This window comes from Artemia sp. Qi Xiang Cuo, chromosome 6, assembly GCF_049724085.1.
Source record: "Artemia sp. Qi Xiang Cuo chromosome 6, ASM4972408v1, whole genome shotgun sequence".
In the NCBI taxonomy this organism is placed as follows: Eukaryota; Metazoa; Arthropoda; class Branchiopoda; order Anostraca; family Artemiidae; genus Artemia; species Artemia sp. Qi Xiang Cuo.
In genome coordinates this window covers 38,140,916-38,162,564 of record NC_142799.1, presented here as the reverse complement: position 1 = coordinate 38,162,564, position 21,649 = coordinate 38,140,916, and the positions used below count along the sequence as shown (strand labels likewise).

At 37.0% G+C, this 21,649-nt stretch overlaps 1 protein-coding gene across 1 annotated transcript in view; it reads left to right on the top strand.

The window, feature by feature from the left end:
• The first annotated feature begins 1,665 nt into the window (after positions 1–1,665).
• Positions 1,666–21,649, top strand: part of LOC148951197 (transmembrane protease serine 2-like) — a 44,697-nt gene continuing 24,713 nt past the window's right edge. The window contains exon 1 of the mRNA XM_089091023.1: positions 1,666–1,748. Coding sequence (XP_088947149.1) covers positions 1,685–1,748 — 64 coding nt within the window. The 5' untranslated portion in view covers positions 1,666–1,684. The remainder of the gene's footprint in view (positions 1,749–21,649) is intronic.

Sequence of the window (21,649 nt, the reverse complement as noted above, 5' to 3'; positions counted from 1 at the left end):
GAGTAATCGAGTTACTTTTGCATTTATGTATGGAGGGGCATAAAGTAAGATCAAATAACACACTAATTCTTTTCTTATTATTTTGGGTTTTGTAATAATTTTATCTGTTCATACGACATTTTAAACAAATTAAGAAAAATAACAAAAACATTATACGTTGATGACTAATTGTGGAGACACTTGCTTTGCCATGGTACTGATCCACTGGTGTTAAAGAATTTCCAGAAGTCGTCCCTTATTATTTTCGCCTCAATTGTAGAGTTTCCTTTGCATATTTGAAGTTTTGACATCATTTTAGTTTCTCGTCTCCATGATTTAGGTTCCACAGGTTCTCAGATATTTGTATCTTTCTTCTCTTTATTGTGCCGTACTAAATTGAGTAAAAAATCATAAATATCTTGGTCCATTCTGATATAGTTCCTGTAGTCCTCTGGCTCTGTATCGCGCAGAACGTTCAGTAAATGATCATGAGTGAAGTGATTTCTCATCTTGTACCACTCCTTGGACCAACGACGTTTCCTATTTTCTTTTTTTCTGCTTGAGCGCAACCAAAGTACATGCAAGAAAAGCCAAATCGATATTATGCTGCATTTCACACACGATGCACTTCACTATCCCGCTCTGAACTGAAACTAAAAATCTGGAAGTGAGTTAAAATCAAACTTGAAATTAGCTTTGGTCCAGATTGGAGGGTTGATTGAAGAGCCGATTAAAGGTTGTTGATTGAAGCACACGTTAGTCGATTGACGGAAGCTTTTGATCAAAATGATTGACCGTCTAGGGTGTCCTTTAAAGCTAATTTTGCCTTTTTGGCAGCCAGCCTAGAAGGTCTATCCGGAACAGGTTGAGAGGAATTGTTTACTGGCTTTTTAAGATAATTAGTTAAATCATTTTTAATTAATTTTGTATATAATGCATTAAGTGAATATTCCCCCAAATCCCTAGTTAAAGAAATATCACTATTTATTTTCATTCTAGTTTCCATTGCTTCTCGATCAACCTGTTTTATGCCTTTATCATTTCTAACAAGGGAAGTTTCTTCAAAAAGCATTTTATTTTTATGGCTATATAATTACCCTATTGTTATACTTTTTGTTTATGATGGAAAGAAAGCGTGGTCTTTGTAGCTATTTATATACTTTGTTTGAATTTTGAAGTTGCAGCCCGGCTATTAGTATGTACTATGCACACTCTTACCGAACGTTTCATTGATCGAGTTTTTTTTTTCTTTTCAATTTGCCAAGTATGAACAACACAGATTGTAAAATATATCAAGAACAAGACAAAAATAGTAAAACTGTTTTTAGCATAACTGTTTCAGACAAATAATATTCGGTTTCAAGCAACAAAGTAAGAAAAGGACTAGATATAGTTTTTGAGACCAAAATGTAAGCAAATAAAAAATAGTTAAAAGGGGAGAGAGAGTTAAACAGCAAAGAAAATTACTGGAATTCTTCTCTTAGAAATTTTTATTCAGTGTTCGTTGACCTTCCAAAATACCGTTTATCGTTTGTATACAAAAGAAAAAATGCATACGGGCTTTGCAATAAACTGATAATCAATTTTCTTGGCGATTAGCGGTTTTCTTAGCTATTTCCTTGAGTTCAATGATTTCTTGTTTCTATATAAAACGCCCGGAGGCTAATTTTTGATAATCAGTTTGGATTTACAAGCCGTTTACGAAATGATCTGTCTATTTCTTACTTGTTTAGTTTTTGTGTCTTTGACCCAAGCAGGATTTTTGAACTGTAAGTTTTTGCTGTTTTTTTTTTTGGTTTTTATTATAACTTCATAGCCAAATAATATTCATCTTAAAAATACAATTTTTAAATCTAGCTGTTTTTGCTAGAAATTCACAAATAACCTCAAATTTACAAATAAATTGTCATGGTTGCAACCTAGTAAAGAGTAAATCTCACCCTTTATTAACCAAAAATTAAGACTTTTTTTAAGAAACTGTTTTTGCGTGAAAAAAAATGTCAGTTGACAATGATTAGGGCATACAAAAACTTGGATCTTTATGAACGAGCAATAATTGTATATTTTTCTCGACAGCGGCTCCATATTTTTTTTAATTGGTATCCTGGGATATTCTCGCCTAAAAAGCAATCTAGATGGACCAGTGTTTGAGGAAGTTCGTTAAGAGCCTTAATATCATAGGCAGCGCAATCGCGCTGCCTAAGTAAAGAATGATGTTGGCATAATGTATTTTTTTTTCCATACCAGGGCATTTTGTATCGAAGAAGTTGTCGTAGAAACTTCGAAAAGAGCTCGTTCGATTGGAAATTCGAACGTCTAGTGCCCTTTTTAATAATTAAGAGTGATTGGAAGACAGCTAACACCCCTTCCACGCCCACCATTTCCCCAGACACAACCAATCAAAATTTTGAGATAGCCATTTTGTTAAACGTAGCTGAAAGATCTAGAAATTTTGTCTTTGAGGAGGAAACTACCCCCACAGCCATAAAGGCAAGGGTTGTAAGTTATACCCTGGAGGTATATAAGGTTTTAACAGAAAGCTTTGTCGTTTTTGAGGAGGTCACTCCCCGACAACCCTCAGGGCAAGAGTTTTAAGTTATGCCCTTGGGGCATGTAAGAACGATGTTGGCACAATGTATTACTTATTATTTTTTTTCCTTTAGATCAGGGCACTTCGAACCGAAAAAGTTGTCGTAGAGACTTCAATTGGAACTTGGAGTGGCTTGTGCCCTTTTTAATAGTCAAAGGTGATTGGAAGGCAACTGACACCCCTTCCACGCCCATCATTTCCCGAAACACAACCAATCAAAATTTAAAGATAGCCATTTTGTTCAGCGTAGTTGATTTCAACATAGAAAATATATTTTTGAGGAGGTGACTCCCCAACAGCCCTCAGGGCAAGGGTTTTAAGTTATGCCATGGGGGCATATAGGAACGATGTTGGCACAATGTATTATTTTTTTCCTTTAGAACAGGGCACTTCGTATCGAAGAAGTTGCCGTAGAAACTTTGAAAAGGGATCAATTGGAAATTGGAGTGGTTTTTGCCCTTTTTAATTGTCGAAAGTGATTGGAAGGCAACCAACACCCCTTCCACGCCTACCATTTCCCCAAACACATCCAATCAAAATTTTGAGATAGCCATTTTCTTCAGCGTAGTTGATGTCCAGATAGAAATTATGTTTTTGAGGAGGACACTCCCCCACGGCCCTCAGGGGAAGGGTTGTAAGTTATGCCCCGGGGGCATATAAGGTTTTTATAGAAAGCACTGTCGTAGAAACTTCAAAAAAGGCTCATTCGATTGGATATTCAAAGAGCTAGCTCCCTTTTTAATATTCGAAAGTGATTGGAGGGCTACTAACCCTCCTGTCACGTCCATCTTTTCCCCAAACACATTCAATTAAAATTTGAAGATAGCCATTTTGTTCAACGTAGTTGAAGGTTCTGGAAATTAGGTCTTTGAGGATGACAACCCCACACAGCCCTCAGGGCAAGGGTTGTAAGTTATGCCTGGGGGCATATAAGGTTCTTATAGAACGCGTTGTCTTAGAAACTTCAAAAAGGGCTCATTCGATTGGAAATTGAATTGGTCAGTGCCCTTTATAACAGTCGAAAGTGATTGGAAGGCAACTAACACCCCTTCCACGCCTACCATTTCTCCAAACACATCCAATCAAAATCTTGAGAGAGCCATTTTGTTCTACGTAGTTTAAAGTTCAGAAAAATTACACCTTTGAGTAGGACACTCCCCCCAGAGTCTTCAAGACAAGGGTTATAAGTCATGTCCTGGGGGCATATAAGTTTTTATTGAAGTCTTTGTCGTAGAAACTTGAAAAAGGGCTCATTCAACTGTAAATTCAAAGGTCTAGATCCCTTTTTAATAGTCGAAAGTGCCAAACCAGCCTTTTTCCCAAACACATCCAATCAAAATTTTTAGATGACCATCTTGTTCAACGTAGTTGAAAGTTCTTGAAATTAGGTCTTTGAAGATGACAACTCCCCTATAGCCCTTAGGGCAAGGGTTGTATGTTGTGTCCTTGGGGCAGATAAGGTTTTTATAGAACGCGCTGTCATATAAACTTCAAAAAGAGCTCCTTCGATTTGAAATAGGAATGGCTAGTGCCCTTAATAATAGTCAAAAGTGATTGGAAGGAAACTAACAGCCCTTCCACGCCCACCATTTCCCACAAAAAATACAATCAAAATTTTGAGATAGCTATATTGTTTCTCGTAGCTTAAAGCTCGGGAAATTTTACCTTTGATTAGAACCCCCCCCCCCCCCCCAAAGTCTTCAGGGTAAGGGTTATAAGTTATGCCCTGGGGGCATATGAGTTTTTATTGAAGTCTTTGTCGTAGAAACTTGAAAAAAGGCTCATTCGATTGGAAAATCAAAGAAATAGTGCCCTATTTAATAGTCTTGAAAGTGATTTGAGGGCAACTAACCCCCCTCTCACGTCCTTTTTTCCCAAAACACATCCAATAAAAATTTTTAGATAGATATTTTATTCAACGTAGTTTAAAGTTTACGAAATTAGGTGTTTAAGGATTATAACCCCTCCACCCCACAGCCCTCAGGTCAAGGGTTGTAAGTTATGCCCTGGGGGCATATAAGGTGTTTATAGAAAGCGATGTTGTAGAAACTTCAAAATTTCTCAGTCAATTGGAAATTGAAAGGACTAGTGCCCTTTTAATAGTCGAAAGTGATTGAAGGGCAACTAATCCCCTCCCACGCTCACCATTTCCCCAAGCACATCCAATCAAAATTTTGAGATATTCATTTTGTTCAACGTAGTCAAAAGTTCTGTGAATTAGGTCTTTTAGGATGATAAACCCATCAGAGCCTCCAATGCAATGGTTGTAAGTTACGCCCTGGAGACATATAAGGTTTGTATAAAAAGTTGTTGTAGAAATTTCAAAGGGCTTATTTGATTGAAAATTGAAATTGCCCTTTTTAATAGTCGAAAGTAAGTGGAGAGTAATTAACCCCCTTTGCACGCCCACCATTTCCCGACACACATTCAATCAAAGTTTAGAGATAGCCATTTTGTTCAACGTAGTTGAAAGTTCTGGAAATTATGTATTTAAGGATGACAACCCCCTAGAGCCTCCAGGGAAAAGGTTGTAAGTTATGCCCTGGGGGCATAAAAGGTTTTCATAGATAGTGTTGTCGTAAAAACTTCAAAAGGGGCTCATTCAATTGGAAATTGAAAGGGCTAGTGCCCTTTTTAATAGTCGAAAGTGATTGGTGGGTAACAACCCCCGTCTCACGCCCACCATTCCCCCAAACATATCAAATCAAAATTTTCAGATAGGAAATTAGGTCTTTGAGGATGACCACTCCTCCCCCCAGTCCTCAGGGCAAGGGTTGAAATATGCCATGGGGCAAATAAGGTTTTTATTGAAAGCGTTGTCGTAGAAACTTCAAAAGGGCTCATTTGATAGGAAATTGAAAGCGCTAGTGCCTTTTTGAATAGTTGAAATTGATTAGAGAGCGAATAACGCCTCTCTTACCCTCACCATTTTCCAAAACACATCCAATCAAAATTTTGAGTTGAAAGTTCTGGAAATTAGGTCTTAGAGGATGACAACCACCCTCACAGCCCTTAGGGTAAGGGTTGTTATTTATGCCCTGGAGGTATATAAGGTGTTTATAGAAAGCGTTGTCGTAGAGACTCAAAAAGGACTCATTCGATTGGAAATCGAAAGGGCTAGTGCCCTTTTTGATAGTCGAAAATGATTGGAAGGCTTGACATTTTTATAGTAAAGATCGATGTGGGTATGATGTATTATTTTTTGGTTGTTGTTGTTGTTTAGACCAGTTCGCTTCGTATCGAAGGACTGGTCGTAGGAACTTCGAAAGGGCTTATTCAATTGAAAATAGAAAGGGCTTATGACCTTTTTAATAGTCGAAAGTGATTGCAGGGGAGCTCATCCCCCTCCCACGCCCACCCTAACATTTGCCTTTTTGTATAAAAACTAAATGTTATCTTAAGATTAAACCAAAATGCACTATATTGATGCTTATTCCCAATAAGGCTTCTCAGCAGTATCCCAAGAACGACTGAGGGAATTATGTTGAAACTTTTGGGGCTATTTCTGCTCTTAAAATCTAATCAAATCAAAATAGCGTTAGTGTATCCAAGCTGTCAAAGAAAGTAAAAAAATTTTTTGGTGAATTGTATCAAGTTTTCCATTTCAGGTCAACTAGAGGAGGTATGAAACTAAATTAAAAACTACTATTTGTGTCCAGATTTTTAAAAGAGTGTATGTTGTTAAATATTGCTGAAAATTTTTCTCCAGCATACAAATAGCAGGCCAAACTGTAAATTCTTAAAAAACGAAAATATTTAAAGTATTACTTGCTTTTTCCCTGAAAAGACTATGTCAATATAAAACGAACAGAAATTATTAAAAAGACTTTTTCCAAAAAATAAGTTTTTCAAAGAAAAGTCAAGAACTCCATTAAACAAAAAATGAGCAAAAATAAAATCAAATAATCTACCAAGCGTGAAACTACCACAAATCAGCATCGATAAATAAACGAAACCCAAAACGAACAGAAATTAAAATAAATAACCGAATCAAACTCAGAACGAGCAGAAATTAACATAAGTTGGGCGCAAAACCCCTCTGCCTTCCCAAGGCCAAAACATAATTTGCACTTTACTGAAAAGAATACAAATTGTCAATTTAATGTGCATTGTCAGTTTAATATATATATGCTGATATTTAGTAATCAAAATGTTAATATTATTTGACTTATTAAAGTTATAAAAGTAAAAACATTTATATTTTTTCAGTAAAGTGCAAATTATGTTCTGGCCTTGGGAAGGCATAGGGGCTTTGAGCCCAACTTATGTTTTAAGTTCTGCTCTTTTTGAGTTTCATCCGGTTATTTATTGTAATATCTGTTTGTTTTGGGTTTCATTTATTTAGTAATGCTGATTTGTGGTAGTTTCACTCTTGTTAGATTATTTGATTTTATTTTTATCTATATTTTGTTTAATGGAGTTCTTTACTTTTCTTTGAAAAACTTGTTTTGTGGAAAATGTTTTTTAATTAATTGGAAAAAATATTCAGGCCAGTGACTCATTTTTGTATACATCCTTGCAGTATTGCAATGACGTTGTCACACATTTGAAAAAATTTAAGATTTTCATGCATGAAAAAGTTTGCATTAAATTGCTGAAAGAGCAAAAAACTGGTAATTGCAAAAATATTTGTATATATATCGACAAGGGATTACAACAATTCAAAAACCTTAAAAAGAACACCAAAAGTTTGATGCTTAGTACAAATAGTTGTTTGATATAGGACTTGCCTGAACAATCGAATATGTTTGAGCATTAAAATGATGATTCTTTGGAACCACCTGAACTTTCAAACGTGATAAGACCAAGAGAACACTCCGAACAAATTAAATTCATAATGGGCGAGAATCAAGAACCTGGACTATCAAATGAGACAAGACGCAAAAGCAAAAAAATTACAAGTTTTATAAATGATGATTAGTTGGATGAAAAAGAAGTTTTGTCCCACCACCTTAACAATTAACAAATCTACAACCTGGACTGTCATGCAAAAATAGACCAATAGGGGCAGCTAAAGTGAAGGACAGTGAGAAATTGCCTGAAGTAATGAAAATCCAAAATGAAAAAGAAAGAAAAATGGGGTTAGAAGATAAGCGACAGTGAAGTCAAAACTTGCCAAAATTGAAAATGAAAGTTGTGATAATTGGGTTTGGGATTTTGACATGAATAAGGTCATCAATGCTTACTATGCCTTTCTTAAAAAAAATAAGTTTCTGCGATGTCTATTTCATAATGACAAAAGACAAGCCGGGGCAAAAGTTGACGTTCAACATTTTATAAAAGGTCAAAGCAATGAAATGGCTAGAAATAACCCCATTAGAGTTTATAAGGATGTCAGCCAAGAACCTGATACTGCATCAGCCTTTGTTAAAAAAGGATGTTTCAGCATTGTATTTTTTATAATGAAAAAAAAAAAAAAAACAAGCCAAGGCAAAAGTTAAAGATCCAAAGACAAAAAATGTAATTTTACAATGGCGCTAATTCTAATTTAAGGTCATAAGGGGTTGATTGATGAAAATACGGCACAAATAAATGTGACTAAAAAACCAATGAAAGTAACAATCGCAACAGCTAAAGAAAATGGCACGAAACAAACGACAGTGAGAATAAGATTGAATTGTAAACAAAATTATAAACACTTATCGGTGGTTGGAAACTGGAAAAGACGTATTTGTTATCTATAACACATTAAGAAACTAAATAGATCAGGACTTTTATCTAAGATTTTATTTACGAACGTTTTTATTAGTAATTAATTTAAAATACTTTTTCCACAAAATACATTTTTCAAAGAAAAGTAAAGAACTCCATCAAACAAAAAATTAGCAAAAATAAAATCAAATAATCTACCAAGCGTGAAACTATCACAAATCAGCATCGATAAATAAATAAAACCCAAAACGAACAGAAATTACAATAATTTACCAAGTCAAACTCAAAACGAGCAGAAATTAACATAAGTTGGGCGTAAAGTGCAAATTTTGTTCTAGCCTTGGGAAGGCATAGGGATTTTGCGCCCAACTTATGTTAATTTCTGCTCGTTTTAAGTTTGACTCGGTGAATTATTGTAATTTCTGTTCGTTTTGGGTTTCATTTATTTATCGATGCTGATTTGTGGTAGTTTCACGCTTGGTAGATTATTTGATTTTGTTTTTGCTAATTTTTTTTTCTAATGGAATTCTTTACTTTTCTTTGAAAAACTTATATTGTGGAAAATTTTTTTTTAATTAATATCTGTTCCTTTTTATATTGACATAGTCTTTTCAGGGAAAAAGAAAATAATACTTTTAAAAGACTTTAAGACTTTTTTTTCGTTTTTTAAGACTTTATAGTTTGGCCTGCAAAATTTTGATTGGATGTGTTTTGGAAAATGGTGGGCATGAGAGGGACGTTAGTCGCTATCCAATCACTTTCAACAATTAAAATAGGCCCTAGCCCCTTCAGTTTCCAATTGAATGAGCCCTTTTGAAGTTTCTACGACAACGCTTTCAATAAAAACTTTATATGACCCAGGGCGTAACTTACAACCCTTGCCCTGAGGGCTGTGGGGGGAGGGATTACCATCCTTAAAGACCTGATTTCCAAAACTTTCAACTACGTTGAGTAAAATGGCTATAAAAAAATTTGGATTGGATGTGTTTGGGGAAAAGGTGGGCATGAGAGGGGGGTTAGTTGCTCTCAAATCACTTTCGACTATTAAAAAGAGTACTATCCCTTTGAACTTCAAATCGAATGAGCCCCTTTTCAAGTTTCTACGATAAATATTTCAATAAAAACCTTCTATGCCTCAAGGGCATAACTTATAATCCTTGCCCTGAGGGTTGTGGAGAAGTTTCCTCCTCAAAAATATATTTTCTATCTGGAAATCAACTACGCTGAACAAAATAGCTATCTCAAAATTTTGACTGGATGTCTTTGGGAAAAAGGTGGGCGTGATAGGGGGGTTAGTTGCCCTCCAATCACTTTCGACTATTGAATAGGGTAATATCCCTTTGAATTTCAAATCGAATGAGCCCTTTTTCAAGTTTCTACGACAAAGATTTCAATGAAAACCTTATATGCCTCCAGGACACAAATTATAATCCTTGCCCTGAGAAAATGGAGGAGTGTCCACCTCAAAAATATATTTTCTATCTGGAAATCAACTACGCTGAACAAAATGGCTATCTCAAAATTTTGATTGGATGTGTTTGGGGGAATGATGGGTGGGGGGGCTAGTTGCCCTCCAATCACTTTCGACTATTAAAAAGGGCACTAGCCCTTTGAATTTCCAATTGAATGAGCTCTTTCAGAAGTTTTTACGACAATGCCTTCTTTAAAAACCTTATATGCCCCCAGGGCATAACTTGAAACCCTTGTCCTGAGGGCTGTGGGAGAGTGTCCTCATCAAAAACGTATTTTCTGTGTGGAAAACAACTGCGTTGAACAAAATGGCTATCTCAAAATTTTTATTGGGTGTGTTTGGGGAAATAATGGGCTTGAGGGGGGAGGGGGCTAGTTGCCCTCCAATCATTTTTGACTATTAAAAAGGGTACTAGCCCTTCGAATTTCCAATCGAATGAGTCTGTTTTGAAATTTTTACAACAGCGCCTTCTATAAAAACCTTATATGCCCTCAGGGCATAACTTAAAACCCTTGCCCTGAGGGTTGTGGGGGAGTATCCTTCCCAAAAACATATTTTCTATCTGGAAATCAACTACGCTGAACGAAATGGCTTTCTCAAAATTTTGATTGGATGTGTTTGGGGCCAACATCGTTCTTATATGCCCCCAGGGCATAACTTTAACCCCTTGCCTCGAGGGTAGTGGGGGAGTGTCCTCCTCAAAAACCTATTTTCTATTTGGAAATGAACTACGCTGAACAAAATGGCTTTCTCAAAATTTTAGTTGGTTGTGTTTGGGGGAATAATGGGCGTGGTGGGGGGCTAGTTGCCCTCCAATCACTTTTGACTATTAAAAAGGGTACTAGCTCTTCAAATTTCCAATGGAATGAGCCTGTTTTGAAGTTTCTACGACAATGCCTTCTATAAAAACCTTATATGCCCCCAGGGCATAACTTAAAACCCTTGCCCTGAGGGTTGTGGGGGAGTGTCCTCCTCAAAAACATATTTTCTATCAGGAAATCAACTACGCTGAACAAAATGGCTATCTCAAAATTTTGACTGGATATGTTTTGGGTAATGATGGGCGGGGGGGGGGGGGGCGAGGGGAGCTAGTTGCCCTTCAATCACTTTCGACTATTAAAAAGGGCACTAGAACTCTCAATTTTCAATCGAATGAGCCCCTTTTGAAGTTTCTACGACGACCCCTTCCATATGAAGTGCCCTTCTCCAAAGGAAAAAAACAAATTATATATAGTATATTGTGCTAAAACCGTTCTTATATGCCCTCAGGGCATAACATAAAACCCTTCCCCCGAGGGTTGTGGGGGAGTGTCCTCTTATATGCCCTCAGGGCATAATATAAAACCCTTCCCCCGAGGGTTGTGGGGGAGTGTCACTTTAAGTTTTGATGTTGCTCCTTACTTTCAGTTGAAAAACTTGTTTTTTATATTTAATTTCTGATCTTTTTTTTAAATAATGTTGGGAAATCTGACGCCCCCTTCATAGCAATGTCCCTTCCCCCATGAAAACTTCCTTCATGGAAAGGTCCTCCCACATAAACCCCGACACCCCCCCACTATCAGAAAAAATCCCCCTGCAAACGTCTGTATACTTTCCAATAACCAATACTATATGTTAACATTGGGTAAAGTTCATTACTTTCAGCCCTCCCCTTGGGGAGCTCGGGGGGTTAAGTCATCCTAAGAGACATAGTTATCGTATTTTCGACCATGTTGAACAAAATGGCTGTCTCAAAATTTCAGCGGGTGACTTTTGGAAAAATTGAGCATGGGAGGGGGCCAAGTTGCCCTCCATGTTTTGGTCACTTGAAAATAGCACTAGAACTTTTAATTTCCGTTCCAATGAGCCCTCCCACGATATTCTAAGACCACTGGGTCGATACGATCACCCCTGGGAAAAAAACGAATAAACACGCATCCGTGATCTTTTTTCTGGCAAAAAAAATGCAAAATTCCACATTTTGTAGATAGGAGCTTGAAACCTCCAGAGTAGGTTCTCTGGTACACTGAATATGATGGTGTGATTTTCATTAAAGTTCTATAGCTTTTAGTGGATTTTTCTCCCTTTTTTCGAAAATCAGCCAAATTTTCTCGGGCGCTTAACTTTTGATGGGTAGGACTAAACTTGAAGAAACTTATATATTTCAAATCAGCATTAAAATCTGGTTCTTTTGATGTATCTATTGGTATCAAAACCCGTTTTCTAGAGTTTCGGTTACCATTGAGCCGGGTCGCTCCTTACTTGCAGTTCGTTACCACGAACTGTTTGAAAATGTCAAGCCTTCCAATCACTTTCGATTATTAAAAAGGGCTTTAGGCCTTTCGATTTCCAACCGAATGAGCTCTATTTGAGTTTCTACGACAACACTTTCTATAAACATCTTATATACCCCCAGGGCATAAATAACAACCCTTGCCCTAAAGGCTGCGAGGGTGATTGCCATCCTCTAAGACCTAATTTCCAGAACTTTCAACTCAAAATTTTGATTGGATGTGTTTTGGAAAATGGTGGGGTGAGAGGGGCGTTAGTTGCTCTCCAATCACTTTCAACTATTAAAAAAAGCACTAGCCCTTTCAATTTCCAATCAAATGAGCCCTTTTGAAGTATCTACAACAACCCTTTCAATAAAAACCTTATTTGCCCCAGGGCATATTTAGACCCTTGCCCTGAGGGCAAGGGAGGAGTGGTCATCCTCAAAGACCTAGTTTTCGGAACTTTCTCATACGTTGAACAAAATGGCTAGTTGAAAATTTTGATTGGATGTGTTTGGGGGAACGGTGGGCATGAGAGGGCTGTTAGCTACCCACCAATCACTTTCGACTATTAAAAAGGGCACTATCTTTTTCGATTTCCGATTGAATGAGCCCCTTTTGAAGTTTTTACGACAACTCTATCAATAAAATCCTTATATGCCCCCAGGCCATAACTTACAACCTTTTTCCTGGGGGCTCTAGGGGGTTTGTCATCCTTAACTACATAATTTCCAGAACTTTCAACTACGTTGAACAAAATGGCTATCTCTAAACTTTGATTAAATAAGTAAGTAAGTAAGTAAGTTTATTTATAACCCGCAATATAAAATAAATGCGGAGTAAAAAAGAAAAAACAAAATAATATTATACACAAGGAAATAATAAGAAAAACACAACATAAATAACATAACAATATTTATAAATCTCTAATCTGGAAAAAAATAAGTGAGGGGGTCACTGGCACATATCTTCCTTGGAGTATTGGTCCTCAGGTCCTTAGCAATGTTGTCAAGCAGCACTAGAGGGTCGATAAGTCCAAAATGAGAAATAATCTTGTGATTTCTGTACCACCTTGGTAAATATAGCAGGAATTACAATATTTAAAATAGTCTCTCCTTAGCTGAAGACGGTCTTTCTTACGCATTAAAGGCTGCAAACCGTAAAGAAAAAGAATTGTAGGACTATGTGTTCAACTACGCTGGATAAAATTGCTGAAGATCTGGAAGATGCAGGGCCACAATTAGTCAGAAGAAATGAGTTAAAGAGAGATGTGCCGAACATTATGAGAATGTTCTGCCCAAGAAATAGGCAGAAGAATGTTCTTCTCAAAGAAATAGGAGATAATTAAAAAGTCTTTGATGCTTTAAATGTGAAGGGAAATTTATTTTATAAGGAAGAAATATGAACAGTACTAAAAGGATTAAAATATAATAAAACCCCAGGTGGTGATTGTGGGGCAAATGAGTTTTTTAAATATGGTGGTAGTTAGGTTAGAGATAAGTTACTGAAAATTATGAATATCATTTTGAAAAAGTGGAAGTACCTAGCGATTTTAAGAAAACTCTTATTAAGCCTCTTAATAAGAAAGCTGATAAGAGTGACTGTGGTAATTTTAGATATATTTGCCGGGTTTCTGTAGCAAGCAAATTATTTATTATGATGATACTTTTTAGACTTAGAGATGCTCCAGATAAAGATTTAAGAGAAGAATAGTATGGTTTAAGGAGGGGTAGAGGATGCGTCGACAAATTTTCACTCTTAGATTAATAACTGAGAAGTGTCTTTGTATTCAAATGCCTTTAGTCCTCAGTTTCCTAGATGATAAGTAAGCTTTTGATTCAACTGACAGAAGAGGTTTAGCGATGGTCCTATTCTTGTATAGTATTAAATAAAAAAAACAAGTTTTTTTAACTGAAAGTAAGGAACGACGTTAAAACTTAAAACGAACAGAAATTATTCCGTATATGAAGGGGGCTGTCCCCTCCTCAACGCCTTGCTCTTTACACTAAAGTTTTTTTATTGTTTAAAAAAATAGAGTTGTGAGAAAGTCAAACTTTAGCGTAAAGAGCGAGGCGTTGAGGAGGGGACAGCCCCTTTCATATACGGAATAATTTCTGTTCGTTTTAAGTTTTAACGTCGTTCCTTACTTTCAGTTAAAAAACTTGTTTTTTTTATTTAATTTTTGAACGTTTTTGAATTAATGCAGGTTTTGATTTTGGCTCACCGTACATGAATAATTAAAACAAAATTTGCACATTATATTTGGTTAAATGGCTTTCTCGAAACTTGTTTAATCTTATTTACGAACGTTTTTATTAGTAATAAATATACGTAACTTAGAATTAACTTACGTAACGACCTTCTATATTCATAAATTTTTAACACGTATATTAGGGGGTTCGCCCCCTAGTCAATACCCTGCTCTTTAAACTATAGTTCGAATTTTTTTCCAGTTCTTTAAAAATGACATCTTAATCACAATCAGTTGATCAGTTGAAAAACATGTTTTTTTTTATTTAATTACTGATCTTTTTCTTTAATAATGCTGGGAAATCCGGCGCCCCCTTCATAGCAATGTCCCTTCCCCCATGAAAACTTCCTTCATGGAAAGATCCTTCCATATAGCCCCCGACCCTCTCCTTCCCCCACCTACCAGAAAAAATCTCCTCTGAAAAAGTCTGTATACTTCCCAATAACCAATACTATATGTTAACATTGAGTAAAGTTCATAACTTTCAGCCCTCCCCCTGGGGACTTTGGGGGATCAAGTCATCCTAACAGACATTTTTGTTATCTTTTCGACAAGGCTGAACCACATGGCTATCTCCAAAGTTTGATCGTGTGACTGTGGGACAAAAATGAGCGTGGGAGGGTGCCTAGTTGCCCTCAATTTTTTTTTGTCACTTAAAAAGGGCACTATAACTTTTAATTCCCGTTCCAATGAGCCCTCCCACGATATTCTAGGACCACTGGGTCGATACGATCACCCCTGGGGAAAAAAAAAAAAAAAAAACAAACAAACAAACAAATAAACACGCATCCGTGTTCTTTCTTCTGGCAAAAAATGCAAAAATCCACATTTTTTGTAGATAGGAGCTTGAAACCTCTACAGTAGGGTTCTCTGATACGCTGAATATGATGGTGTGATTTTCATTAAGGTTCTATAACTTTTAGGGGGTCTTTCCCCCTTTTTTGAAAATCAGCCAAATTTTCTCAGGCGCGTAACTTTTGATGGGTAGCTCTAAACTTGATTAAAGTTATATATTTGAAATCAGCATTGAAATCTGATTCTTTTGATATATCTATTGGTATCAAAAACCCGTTTTCTAGAGTTTCGGTTACCATTGAGCCGGGTCGCTCCTTACTTACAGTTCGTTACCACGAACTGTTTGATGCCAAATAAATACGAGCATACATTAAAGTGATTAGTGCTATGTCCAATAATAGTGCTGCTGCGGTTAAGGTAGAAAATGATGCTAGTTGCTGTTTTCTTATTAAATCTTGAGTTAAGCAGGGTTTCGTTGTATCCAGATTTATATGGATCGTTTTGATGGAATTTGTCTTAAGAAGCACAAGAAAGGCAATAGGAGAACAAGGGATTAAATGGGGAAGTAAAACTCTCCTAGACTTAGATTGTTCTGACTATATAAGCATTGTAGATGAAAATGCTACCACAGAGAATGTGCTTTTAGGGGTTTTGCGAGTTGCGGGTGCAAGAATAGGTTCGAAAATTAATGCCAAGAAGACTAAATTGCTAAGACTAGGAATAAGTGGAGGTGAAGAGATTCTGTTGGACAAAGAGAAGATCGATCAAGTGGACAACTTTACTTACCTAGGAAGTATTAATAGTAAAGACGGTGGGTGCAGTGAAGATGTTGCAAGTTGAATAGCCAAGGCTCAGGGTGTTTTCCACAGTTGAAAAATTTAAAGATAGGAAGATAACAGTGGTCAAGTGTGATTCTGAAGCGTGGGCGCTCCGAAAAACAGAAGAGGAGCTGCTAGATATATTCCAAAAAATTGCCTGTGAACTGTTTTGGGTGAAACCCAAGACAAACAGAAATTAAAATAACACAAACTCAAAACGAGCAAAACCCTATGTTTTCTAAAAGGCAGAATATAATTTGTACTTTACTGAAAATAATTCAAATGAATTTACTGAAAAAATATGCATTGTCAGTTCAATATACATTAGTGATATTTATTCCTTAAATCTTAATTAATTTTTGATATTTGCTTATCTTAATTAATATTTGCTTATTTCTTCTTCTTCATGTTTCGCCACTGGCTGACAAAATCCTCGTTTTTTCACCTTTTTTGATTTTATTTTTCATTTTGTTATTTTGTTTCCTGTCTTAGTTTCATTTCTCATGTATAGCCAGTATGGTCTTAGAATGTATTTACTCCCTGGGCATAACTTTCAACCTTTGCCCCTAATCTCTACGTTTTTTTCAACCCCAAAAGCCTTGTTATATGATATTTTGAATAGGATGCCTATCTCAAAATTTCTATTAGACACATTTCGGGACAATACGACTTGTGTGTAGAGGGAAGAGGGTAGCGGTCCTCTGATCACTTTGACTCTTAAAAAGAGCACTAGAGCGTCTGATTAAGAATCCAATGAGTCGTCTTCGAAGTTTATATCACCATACTTTCTATAAAAACCCCATATATCACCAGGGCATAACTTTTAACCCTTGCCCTGAGGGCTGGGGGGATTTGTTATCCTCAAAGACATAATTTACAGACCTTTCTGATAGGCTTAAAAAAATGGCTATATCAAAATTTGGATTGGAAGCGTTGGCGGAAATGATAGATGTGGAGGGGGACATTTGTCCTCTGATCACTTTCGACTAGTCCTCTCAATTTCCAATCGAATGAGCCCTTTTTGAATCTTCTAAGACAAAACTTTCTATAAAACCGTTATATGCCCCAAGGGCATAACTTACGACCCTTGTCTGGCGGGCTATGGGGGGAGGGTTGTCATCCTTAAAAATATAATTTCCAGACCTTTCGATTCTCCCTCAGATTAGTTTCGAATATTAAAAAGGGCAATGCCCTCTCAATTTCCAATCGAAAGAGCCCTTTTTGAAGTTTGTACGACAATACTTTCTGTAAGACATAATATGCCCCCAAGACATAATTTACATCCTTAGCCCTGAGGAATGTGGGGGTTGTCATACTCGAACACATAATTTCTCGACCCTTGAACTACGTTCAACAAAATTATATGGCCAAATATTTTGGCCATATCAAAATATTGATCAGAAGTGTTTGGGGAAATGATGAGCATGGTGGGGGGGCGGCATTCATCCTCCAATCACTTTTTCAATAAGGGCACTAGCCCTCTGAATTCTCAATTGAATGAGTCCTTTTTTAAGTTTCTACGACAACGCTGGCAAAGACAGAATTTCCAGAACTTTCGACTACGTTTAACTAAATGTCCATCTCAAAATTTTGATTGGATATATTTGGGGAAATGGTGGGCGTGCGAGGGGCGTCAATTGCCCTCGAATCCCTCTCGACTATGAAATAGGGCACTAGCATTTTCAATTTACAATCGAATGAGCCCTTCTTGAAGTTTCTACGACAACGCTTTCTATAAAACCTTATATGCCCCCACAGCATAACTTAAAATCCTTGCCCTAAGGGCTGTGGGGGAAGTGTCATCCAAAAAGACATAATATCCTGACTTTTCAACCACGTTGAACAAGATGGCTATCTCAAAATATTTTATTGGATGTTCTTAGGGAACTAGTGGGCGTGGGAGGGGTGTTAGCTCTCCGTCAATCACTTTTGACTATTAAAAAGGGCACTACCCCTTCGAAGTTTCAAAGTTTCTATTGCAACGCTCTCTATAAAACCTTATATGCCCCGGGGCATAAATTACAACCATTGCCCTGAGGGGTCCGGGGGGGGCGGGGGGTTATCATCCTCAAAGATATGGTATCCAGAACTTTCAACTACGTTGCAAAAATGGCTTAACCATTGCCTTGAAGGCTGTGGGTGGGATTGTCATCCTCAAAAACCTAATTTCCAGAACTTGCATCTACGTTGAACAAAATGGCTATCTCAAAATTTTGATTGGATATTTGTAGGGAAATACGGGGCGTGAGAGGGGGGTTAGTTGTCTCCAATCACTTTTAACTTTTAAAAAGGGCACTAACCCTTTCAATTTACAATCGAATGAGCCCTTGTTTAAGTCTCTACGGAAACCTTTTCTATAAGAACTTTATATGCACTTAGGGCATAACTCACAACCCTTGCCCTGAGGGGTTTAGTTTGTCATCCTCAAAATCATATTGTCCAGAACTTTCAACTACGATGAAAAAAAATGCCTATCTCAAAATTTTAATTGGATATGTTTGGGGAAATGGTGGGCGTGAGAGGGGGGTTAGTTGCTCTCCAATCATTTTTGACTATTAAAAGGGGCACCAGTCCTTTCAATTTCCAATCAAATGAGCCCTTTTTGAAGTTTCTACTACAACACTTTCTATAAAAACCTTATATGCCTCCAGGGCATAACTTGCGACCCTTGCCCTGAGGGTTCTGAGGGGGTTATCATCCTCAAAGACCTAATTTCCAGAACCCATACCTACGTTGAGTAAAATGAATATCTCAAAATTTTGATTGCATGTGTTGGGGAATGGTGGGCGTGAGAGGAGGGTTAGTTGCCATCCAATTACTTTCAACTATTAAGTAGGGCACTAGCCCTTTCATTTCCCAATCGAGTGAGCCCTTTTTTAAGTTTTACGACAACACTTTCTACAAAATACCTTATATGCCCCCAGGACATAACTTACAACCCTTGCCGTAAGGGCTGTAGTTGTAGGGCTGAAGGCTGTAGGGGTAGTTTCATCCTCAAAGACATTATTTCTGGACCTTTCAACTACGTTGAACAAAATAGCTGTCTCAAAATTTTGATTGGATGTTTTTGGGGAAAAGGTGGGCGTCAGAGAGGGGTTAGTTCTACTCCAATTAATTTCTACTACTAAAAAGGACACTAGCCATTTCAATTTCCAATTGAATGAGCCCTTTTTGAGGTTTCTATGAAAACACTTACTGTAAAAACTTATATGCCTCCAGGGTATATTTTACAACTCTTGCCCTCAGGGCTGTGGGGGGGGGGGGTGTTATCCTTAAAGATCTAATTTCCAAAACTTTCAACTACGTTGAGAAAATGGCTATCTAAAAATTTTGATTGGACGTGTTCAGGGAAAAGGTGGGCGTGAGAGGGGGGGTTAGTTTCCCTCCAATAACTTTCGACTATTAAAAAGGGCACTAGCCCTTTGAATTTTCAATCGAATGAGCCCTTTTTCAAGTTTCTACGACAAAGCTTTCAATAAAAACCTGATATGCCCCCAGGGCATAACATATTACCCTTCCCCTGAAGACTGTGGGGGGAGTGTCCTTTTCACAGATATAATTTCCGGAACTTTCAACTGCGTTGAAGAAAGTGGCTATATCAAAATTTAAATTGGATGTTTTTGGGAAATGATGGGCATGGAAGGAGTGTTAGTTGCCTTCTAATCCTTTTCGACTATTAAAAACGGCACTAGCCATTTCCATTTCCAATCGAATGAGTCTTTCTTGAAGTTTCTACGACAACACTTTCTATAAAAACCTTATATGCGCCCAGGGTATACCTTAGAATCCCTGCCCTGAGGGTTGTCGGGGGGTTGTCATCCTTAAAGATCTAGTTTCCAGAACTTTCAACTACGTTGAACAAAATGGTTTTCTCAAAATTTTGATTGGATGTGTTTGACGAAAAGGTAGGCGTGAGAGGAAGGTTAGTTGCCCTCCAATCACTTTCGACTATTAAAAAGGGCACTCGCCCTTTAATTTCCAATTGAATGAGCCGTTTTTGAAGTTTCTACGACAAAGATTTCTATAAAAACCTTATATACCCCCAGGGCATAACTTACAACCCTTGTCCTGAGGGCTATGGAGAGAGGTTCCTCCTCAAAATTATAATTTCTATCAGGAAATCAACTACGTTGAACAAAATGGGTATCTCAAAATTTTGATTGGATGTGTTTGGGAAATTGTGGGCGTGGAAGGGGTGTTAGTTGCCTTCCAATCACTTTCGACTGTTAGAATAGGCGCTAGTCATTCCAATTTCCAATAGAGTAACCCTTTTCAAAGTTTCTACGGCAACTCCTTCGATACGAAGTGTCCTGGTATAGAAAAAAAATAATAATACATTGTGACAACATCGTTCTTTATTTAGGCAGGGCTTTTGCACTGCCTGTGATAATTAGAGAAAGGATGAGATGGTTAGGACGGGTTCTGCAGAAGAAGGACATGGGAGCTTCTTGAGAGGATGTAAAAAGGAAGCCTTTGAATGAGGGAGGGTTGGGAAGGAGAAGGAGCGTGCTTAGCTGTGTTAGTTTTAGGTGGCTTGGTTCTGCGGTGAGTTGTTCAAAGTAGTAGTAGTATTAGTTTTGTGTAAAGTGTTTTTGAAAGAATTCGTTAAATGCATTTTAAAACAAGAAGGATATAAATAATCCCAAACTGTTGTGTCGTCTCCTATCTCGTCTTGTTTTGCTTTCGCAAAAATCGCAACAATTCTTTAAAATCTAAAGATTTTATATTATTCACGCAACATTAAGTAAGTCTACAAATTCAAATTTTGTTAATAACCATAAACCAAAAAAAGCTAGTGTACTGTTAGTTAAATAACTTGTCATATTACAAATTCAGCAAACAATTCACTTGACAATAAGCTCGCTCTCTCACAAGATAAGCTAAGATGTTATTAAAAAAAAAAAAAAAAAATAACTATTACTATCCTAGATGAGCCAAATTACTATTTCGAAGTAAAAAAAAAATCAAAGAACAAAAATATAAAAATTGTGCAATAACTTGAGAGAGAGAAAAAAACAGTTTGACTTCAAAACATTAAATTGTTTACAAAGCAAAATTCACCTTAATGCCACCAGAGTGTAAATAAAAATACAAAATGAATAGCCATTTTAGTCCAAAGAGCATATAATAATTCCTTCAGGGTGGACACAACCCTTCACAGTCCTAAGGAAAGGGTTGTAAGCTATGCCTTGGTTATATAAGGTTTTTATGCCATTGATAGTCGTATAAACTTTGGATTGGATGGGGCTCGTTTGATTGGACGTCAGAAGAACTAGTGTCCTTTTTAAGAGTAAAAAGTAAATGAAGTGTAACCAGCCCCTCTCTCACAAGCCTATCATTCCTCAAAACACGTTCGATCAAAACTTTAAGAGAACTATTTTGTTCAGCATTGTAGAAAGGTCCAATAATTATGTCTTTGGGGATGTCAAACTCTCCCACAGTCCTCAGGTTAAGGGCTGTAAGTTAGGCAATTTGTTCAATGTTTACGCATAGTATATGTTATTGAGAACAGTATGTATGTTTAAACTATATTTTCTAAAAATATGAAGGGAATTCAGGTGACCATTTCAGAGAATGTTCAGGGGAGTGTTGAACTAAATCAAAACGCATTATGTGTATGCGGATTGTCAAAAGGGCGTAACTCATTAATGACTGGGTATATTAATTTGGAAATTCGGGGAAATGATAGGGGAGATGATCAAAAAGGGAATATTTGCATGCTACCACTACTACTACAACTACCACTATTATTACTACTACTGCTACCACACTACTCCAATTACAATATTGAGGGAAAATTTGACCTTAATCAAAAGACGCCATGTACATACACATTGTCAA